General features: G+C 49.8%; 1 protein-coding gene across 1 annotated transcript; it reads left to right on the forward strand.

The window, feature by feature from the left end:
- Window positions 1-6,254: 6,254 nt before the first annotated feature.
- LOC121026567 (beta-1,4-galactosyltransferase 1-like) lies at window positions 6,255-7,309 on the forward strand. Its single transcript, XM_040469378.1, has 2 exons — window positions 6,255-6,914; window positions 7,143-7,309. Exons 1-2 carry the CDS (start codon window positions 6,503-6,505, stop codon window positions 7,250-7,252), a joined length of 522 nt encoding a protein of 173 aa, XP_040325312.1. The 5' UTR covers window positions 6,255-6,502; the 3' UTR covers window positions 7,253-7,309.
- The last annotated feature ends 802 nt before the right edge of the window (window positions 7,310-8,111 follow it).

The raw sequence follows: 8,111 nt of genomic DNA on the forward strand, positions 1-8,111 counted from the left end.
CTTTCTTTCTTTCTTTCTTTCTTTCTTTCTTTCTTTCTTTCTTTCTTTCTCTTTCTTTCTTTCTTTCTTGGTTTCTTATGTTTATTTATTTATTTTGGCGGGGGAGAGAGAAAGAGAGAGAGAACAAGTGGGGGAGGGGCAGAGAGAGAGGGAGAGAGAGAATCCCAAGCAGACTCCACACTGAGCCCACAGAACCTGTAGAGGCTGACACAGGGCTTTATCTCACAAATCGTGAGATCATAACTTGAGCTGAAATTAAGAGTTGGAAAAAAAAATTAAGAGTTGGACATTTAACTGATGAGCCATCCAGGTGTCCCTATTTCCTTCTTTCTCTCTTTCGTTTTTATAAATTTTTTTAATGTTTATTTATTTTTGAGAGAGAGAGAGAGAGAGAGCGAGGCAGAGAAAGAGGAGGGAGAGAGGGAGCCAGAGGATCCAAAGTGGGCTCTGAGCTGACAGCAGAGAGCCCAGTGTATGGCTCAAACTCATGAACTATGATCATGACCTGAGCCAAAGTCAGATGCTTAACAGATTTAGCCACCCAGGCACCCCACCCCATAAATATTATATGCATATTTTGAACATAACCACAATGCAACCATCAAAATTAGGAAATTAACATCAATACAATACTATCCTTATCCTTAGTCTGCATTCAAGTTTCACTGGTCATCCCCAAAATATTTTATAGCAGAAGGATCCACTTCAGAATCACAGTGTTGCATTTGGTCATCATGTCTCTTTAGTCTCCTTCAGTGGGGGAAAAGTTCCCCAGTTTTTCATTTACTATCATGAACTTGACATTTTTTAAAGAGGTCAAGATAGTTATTTTCAAGAATGTTTTAAAATTTGGATTTTTCTAATGTTTCCCATTGAAATTGTAAGCATATTGTGGAGGAGGTACTTTGAAATTATGTAAATATCTTGTTACTCATCAAATGTTCATTTCTTTATTTATTCAGTATGAACACATGGTTTCTTATTTTGTTCAATTGGCTGTGAACTGTTTCTATCAATATTTATTTTCATGCTCAAATTTTTCCTAAATAATTTGTGGCCACTGGGAAAACTACAGTGGATTAAAAAATAGGTAGCTGCCGGGGTGCCTAATTGGGTTAAGCGTCTGGCTTTGGCTCTGGTCATGGTCTCGTGGTCCGTGAGTTTGAGCCCTACATTGGGCTCTGTGTTGACAGTTCAGAGCCTGGAGCCTGCTTCGGATTCTGTGTCTCCCACTCTCTGCCCCTCCCCTGCTCGAGCTCTGTATCTCTCTCTTTCTCAAAAATAAATAAAACATTTAAAAAAAAAAAAAAAAGATGGCTGCCGATTCTTTACTTGTCCACCCACCCAGAAGAGGAGACATCTATTCCCCTTCAATCTGGACTGCTCAGTAAGTTGTTTTACGTAAAATATCCACAGAAGTGATGCTTAAGGCTGGGCCTTAAGGGGTCTACATCTTCTTACCTTGTCTTGAAATGCTCCTTCTTAGAATGTACCTTTCATTTTGTGAGGAAACCTGAGCAGCCATGTGAAAGGCCTTTATGGAGAGGTCCAAATGGAGAAGAGCCAAGGCCCCTGACCCACGATCATTCTCAGTCAGCCTCTAGCCTACACAAACTGCCAGTGTGAGTGAAATCATTTGGGGACTTTTGACTCTGCCAGTGCCCCAGATGACACCATGTGAAGCAGAACAACTGTGAGATAGAAATGGTTAGTTTGAAGACACTAAGTTTTGGGGTAATATCTTATGCAGATCTAGATAACTGAAACAACTGTCTACTGTGTGCCAGGCACTATTCTATGTCCTTCTGATCTACTAAGGTAAAAGAGAAATGTAAACTGACAGGTGCAGATAAGGGTGCTGTGAAAGGGTAGAGGAAATGTCTACCTGCGGGCAGCCTGCGGGGAGAAGTGGGGAGGTGGGTAATTCTGGGCAGATCAACACTCAACAGGCAAACTACAAAACCCAGATTCCAGTTTTTGGCCAGTCAGCACTGCAACTTCCTCTTCCGGTATCTCCTCTGATGGGATTAGTTTTCAACCTGACAAAGGTGAAAGTGGAAAAGGCTGGAGAAAGTTGTCTTGGGTCTGTCTGCAATACCAGTTCATGTTTGGACAGCTGGGCAATATTGTTCTGAAGGTTTCTGGTCTCTGGACCTTTCTGAAGCAGAAAATTTACCAATTCTAGGCACCTCTAGATGGGGGTGGGGGTGCTGATAAAGCTGGTGGGAACCTTGTGGGCTCTGCATGCTCCCAAGGAATAGATAGTTAGCAGTTTCCTTGCTTTCTGGCCACAGAGAGGGTTCTGGGATAGTTCTGTGACCCCCTAACCTCCCCTCAGTCCTGTCTCCTGCCCATCATCTGGACACAAGGAACACATATCTTCATTTTCCCTTCTCATTTTTCAGATGGGGTCTGTTATAACCCTCCTCACTCATTGGTCAGGCATTTTCCTCTAGGCATAGGCTGTTGGGGTCAGCTTCACCTTTAGCAGCTCCCTGGTGAACAGCTCTTAACTTATGTGTTTCAAATAATTTAGCAACAAACAAACAAACAAATAAAATAACTTAACAATAGTTCTTATCCCCTTCCCACATAATCAAGATGATCATAAGCGTTCATTTAACAGGTTTTTTTTTTTTTTTAATTTTTCTTTCAACGTTTATTTTATTTTTGGGACAGAGAGAGACAGAGCATGAACGGGGGAGGGGCAGAGAGAGAGGGAGACACAGAATCAGAAACAAGCTCCAGGCTCTGAGCCATCAGCCCAGAGCCCGACGCGGGGCTCGAACTCACGGACCGCGAGATCGTGACCTGGCTGAAGTCGGACGCTTAACCGACTGCGCCACCCAGGCGCCCCAACAGTTTTTTAAAATTAATTATTTTTGAGAGAGAGAGAGAGAGAGAGAGAGAGCACGTGTGCACACGCTGGGGAGGGGCAGAGCGACAGGGAGACAGACAATCCCAAGCAGGCTCTGTGCTGTCAGCGTGGAGCCCGACACAGGGTTTGAACTCATGAACTGTGAGATCATGACCTGAGCTGAAATCAAGAGTCGGATGCTTAACTGACTGAGCCACTTAGGTGCCCCTCATTTATTAGGTATTTTAACAAATATTTACTAAGTGTCAACTAAGTGCCAGTTCAGTTCCAGGAGCTGAGGATACAGTAGCAAATGAAAGTTCCTGCATTCATGGAGCCCATCGTCTAATAAGGGAGACAGACAACAATAAATAAATATATAGTGCTGGGTAGTGATACAGGCTCTGAAAAAAATCATGCAGGATAAGTATATTTGGAACTATTCCACATAGGGTAGTCTAAAAAGACCTCTTTCTTAAGGTGACATTTGAGAAATCTGAATGAAATATGGGGGAAGACTATTTAAGACTGAATAGAAAGTATAAAGGCCCTGAGGCAGGAAAAAATAAGCAAAATAAGAGAACAGTAATTAGGTTAGTGTGGCTAAAGCAGGTAGAGCAGGTAGGGAGTGACAGATGTGGGTGGAGAGGAGAGCTAGGAACCAATTAGATAGGGCTCCTACATATTTGGATTTCATTCTGAAAAATGGCATGACCTGATTGATGCTTACAAAGATCTTCCTAAATGCTGTTTGGAGAACAGACTGTGGAGGGGGGCACGGAGAAGGTGAAAGCAGGGTGACCAATTAGGAGGCTACCATATAACCCAGGCCAAGATGATGGTGGCTTGGTCCAAGATAGTTGCAACAGAATTAATAAGTGGTTAATTCTGATGATTTAAAGGTAGCACTGACAAAACTTGCCAAGGGATTGGAAATGGCATTTGAGTGTAAGAGAGGCACATCAAGGATACCTTTTAGGTTTTGGGCTTGAGGAACTGGATGAGCAATGGTGCCATTCCCTGACGTAGATAAGAATGAGAGTGGCGTATAAGGAGTAGGTTATTGAGGGCAGGATGTATTGAGTTTGAGATACTGGTTTGAGGCACTTGAAAATCAGTCTGAAGATCTAGGCTGCAGATAGAAATGTTGGAGTCATCAGCAAACAATTATTATAAATTACTCCTAGGGAGTGTGTAGACAGAAAAGAGTATCATGTGCCATGTTCTGAGGCTTTCAACAGCTGGGGAAGACAGAAATTTTGTGGTTATTAGCATACAGATGTTATAAATCACTCCTAGGGATTCAGTACTGACAGAAAAGAGCATCATAGACAGTGGCCTGGGGCCTTCAACAATGGGTGAAGAGGAGGAGAAGCCCACAAGGGAGACAGAGGAGTGACCAGTGAAGTGAGGAAGATCAGGAAAGCCTGGTGTCCAGAAAGGCAAGTGAAGAAAGTATCCTGTATAATCACAACCAAGAGTGAACTCCTGAGCCTCAGTTTTCTCAGCTGTGAAATGGAGACAGGAACAAGTACCTACTTCAAAGTGTTGTTAGGATTGAGACAATGCATATAAAGCAGTTAGGCTTGTGTTTGACTGGCATATAGTAAACTCTCAATCTATGCTAGCTCTTGCTATCATTCCCTCCACTTTAGAGTTGGCTGCCAGAGCTGTCACCCTCTCCATCCACATAAATAATAGCACTCTCATGGGTCTTTCTCAGGGGTCAGGTGCCCCTGCTCACTCAGGCATCAGGTGTGCCTGAGGAGTGGCCTCTGAGTCAAATTTGAACCACACAACTTCAGTGCCTAGGCCTATCACCCCGATAGCCTCCAGCCCTTACCTGCAAATCAACAAGGGTTAAATGTGTGGTGTATAAAGGTTTTGAAGACAGAATTCTGACTCTGTCCCTCACCAGCTGTGGGATCTTAGGCAAGTTTTTTTTTAAGTTTATTTATTTTGAGAGAGAGAGTGCACACAGGGGAGGGCCAGAGAGAGAATCCCAAGTAGGCTTTGTGCTGTCAGCAGAGCCAGGAAGCAGGGTTGGATCTCACAAACCGTGGGATCATGACCTGAGCTGAAATCAAGTCAGATGCTTAACCGACTGACCCACCCGGACGTCCCCTTAAGCAAGTTTTTAGCCTTCTTGAGCCTTTAACTTTTTTTTTTTCCCCCCAGGCCTAATCCTGAGCAATTTTTTTTTTTTTTAAATAAAGACAGACTGCCACGTGCTGTGCCTCATTTGAATGTATCTGGAGTTTTGGAAGCTTGACCACCCTACATTCTCCTACAAATGGACCTCCAGAGCTTGTTTGGAGAGGAGCGCAGCTACTCCTATACCCTTGATGGAAGGCCGATCCTCTATTCGGGAAGGTAGTGGGAAGGTTATCCTTTTCGACCAAGACCACAGCTTCCGGAGGGATGCACCTGGAGCAGAGAGGGAGGAAGGGGACACCCTCCTAGCCAGCCAGATCAGCCGAATCAACCCTGGCGATCAATGGGGTGACAGATGTCGCAGCCAGATAGCCCTCACATCCAAGCCTTTAACTCTTTATCTGTAAAATGGGGGCAATTCCTACTTCATGGGATTGTGTCTGGGTTCACACAGACTATATAAACAAAGCTGGCTATCTGTTTGCCAGCATGGGAGTTACTGAGGCTTCTTGCCACTCTCCTTCTCGAAGCACACATCCTCTCGGGGCAGGATGCACGTAGAGGAGGCACTCCACACACCCAAAACCAAGCTGGGTGGGCCTCTGCCCTAGGCTGGGCTGCAGGTGAGTTAGCCAGACAAGCGGAGACTTGTGCACTGTCTCCTCCACGGGGCCAGGGTGAGCCGCGCCTCCTTGCTGGGCCCTTACATTGGTAGAGGGGCCTAGCCCCGCCAAGGGAGGGGTACCGAACGTCCCAGAGAATCCCTCCTCAGCTGTTCCACCTCCCGCCCGGCGTCGAAGCCCGTTTCTTGGACAACTCTTTTCCGTCCCTCTTCCGGACCCACCAGGCCTACCGAGCCCCGGGCCGGAACGCCGCCGCGTCCCCCCACCCATCAAATCAGCAACCAGCGTCTCTCTACGCCACCGAGTGTAGGCCCAGGCCCGTACCCCAGCCCTTCAGCACCGCAGGAAGTGGTGGCGCCTCTGGAGGGCAGCCAGGAGGAGGAGGGGTGAGTAAGAGGAGGAGGAGGCGGCGGCGCGGCTGGGTAGCAACCGAAGCCACAGGGCAAGGGCTCGGGAGGAGGGTGGTGTGGGAACCCGACCGCTCAGCGCCGCGCCCCGGGGCAGCCAACCGCTCTTGGAGACGGCCCCGCCCCCTGCAGCGCCCCGCCTCCCGAGTCCCCGCCCGCGCCCCGCGGCTCCGCCCCAGAGGCCCCGCCCCCCTGCTCCAGTCCCGAAAACCCCGCTCCAACCGACGGCCCCGCCCCCGCCCCCGCCCGCGCCTCGGGCGCACTTCTAGTCGCTGGGCGGCCGCGCTGGTCCGAGTCTCGGCGTTCCGCCGCCTGCCACCCGGAGCCGCGCTCCCCTGCCTCCCCTCCAGCCCCTCCCCCAAGAGCCGTGGTCGGGCAGCGCCTGGCCGGCGGCCCGCGGGCGGGCCGCCCCCCCTCCCCCCCGCGGTAGCCCACCCGCCTCTTAAAGCGGCGGCGGGAAGATGAGGTTTCGGGAGCCGCTCCTGGGCGGCAGCGCGGCGATGCCGGGCGCGTCCCTGCAGCGGGCCTGCCGCCTGCTCGTGGCGGTCTGCGCGCTGCATCTTGGCGTCACCCTCGTCTACTACCTGGCCGGCCGCGACTTGAACCGCCTGCCTCAGCTGGTGGGAGTCCCTACACCGCTGCAGGGCGGCTCAAACGGCGCCGCCGCCATCGAGCAGCCTTCCGCGGAGCTCCGACCCCGAGGGGCCCCGCCGCTGCCGCTTTTGGACGCTTCCTCAGAGCTGCGCTCGGGTCGCGACTCCAGCCCAGACGCGGACTCTCACCCCGGCCCCGCAAGCAACTTGACTTCGGCCCCAGTGCCCTCTACCACAGTGCTGTCGCTGCTCGCATGCCCTGAGGAGTCCCCGCTGCTCGGTAAGGACTCGGGGACTTTCCCGAATTTCCCCGACAGGGCCCCCTGGACGTTCGCCCATGCCCTCTTCCAGGATATTCAGCCCCCCAGTTCCGGATCGGAGTCCCTAGTCCCAAACAGAGGTTCCGGGCTGGATGTAGGGAGAGGGTGGGAGGCGAGATTTTTTTGGATTTACGTGGAAGGCTGGGGCGGGGGTGGTACAAGGAAACTGCAGGCCCCTCTGTTCCCAGAAGCAGAGAAGGCCTTGGAGACTTCCCTGCTCTGGCCCTTGCCTCAAGAAGTTTTGGAGTTTGAGTTTGCTTCGGGCATGGAGCAGCCTTCGCCCTGCCAAGTCTGGTAAGGACCAAGAGGCAGCTCAGAGTAACCCACTCCAGTTTAGGAAACTGATGATGAGGCCTCCAGTGGGGAAGGAAGTTGCCCTCCCATTTCACATCCAGCTCACATACGTTGTCTTCCCATAGAAATACTCTCCTCTGAGTGTGGGTTAACTTTTCCTGAGCATTAGGACGAGTGACTTGCTCTTTAACCTCTGGTTTCTGGTCCGTTAAATGGGGAAGATAAATGGTACCTAAGTCAGGTTTGTTTTGGAAGGCTAGATGAGACAATATAAACAAGGGTTTACATTAATGAAGGTAAACCCTTAGTAAATTGTTGCTATTATGTTAAGTTCCTCCTTTGTGTAGATCCCTGCCCTGGGGCCTTCCTACCCTGCTTCCTGCCCCTGTAGGTTCCCAAAACCTAAGTGAACTAGCACTCTTAAGGGCTGAGGGTGTTTGTAGGAGTACAGTGTGTGTACCATAGGGGCTGGAGGGCTAAACTATAAACTAGTTCACACCGAATTGTCCCTTCCAGGAAGCAGCTGAGTCTCAGGTATCTTGCCCAGATAATTGGAAATGTGGCCACCAGCCTGTGTTTCAGCATATACTGGGAGTTTGAGTGGGTGGGTTTGCATTCCTCACATCAGGAGGAGTCTGAGCCCGTGTCTGTTGGAGGCAGTGGGGGGGGAACCTTTCCTTGGTCTGTAATCCACAGGCAGTCAGGCCCAAGGCAGCCACAGGTTGTTCCCAAGATTATCATACAGGTGGCTGCTCATTTTTAATGCCAGGGTTTATTTGTTGCTCTGAGTGAGGGGCCCTGGCAGCAGGGCAGGCATCCTGCCAAAAGACTCTGTCACCTTCCCGCAAAGCCCTGGCAGAGAA

This window comes from Herpailurus yagouaroundi, unplaced genomic scaffold, assembly GCF_014898765.1.
Source record: "Herpailurus yagouaroundi ecotype Mexico unplaced genomic scaffold, PumYag 138216, whole genome shotgun sequence".
Classification (NCBI taxonomy): Eukaryota; Metazoa; Chordata; class Mammalia; order Carnivora; family Felidae; genus Herpailurus; species Herpailurus yagouaroundi.

Bases quoted from the DNA above. Each gene is read 5' to 3' on its own strand.
- LOC121026567 (XM_040469378.1), top strand. From the start codon at position 6,503: ATGAGGTTTCGGGAGCCGCTCCTGGGCGGCAGCGCGGCGATGCCGGGC. The intron at 6,915-7,142 runs GTAAGGACTCGG...CTCTGTTCCCAG, and splicing joins TGAGGAGTCCCCGCTGCTCG to AAGCAGAGAAGGCCTTGGAG.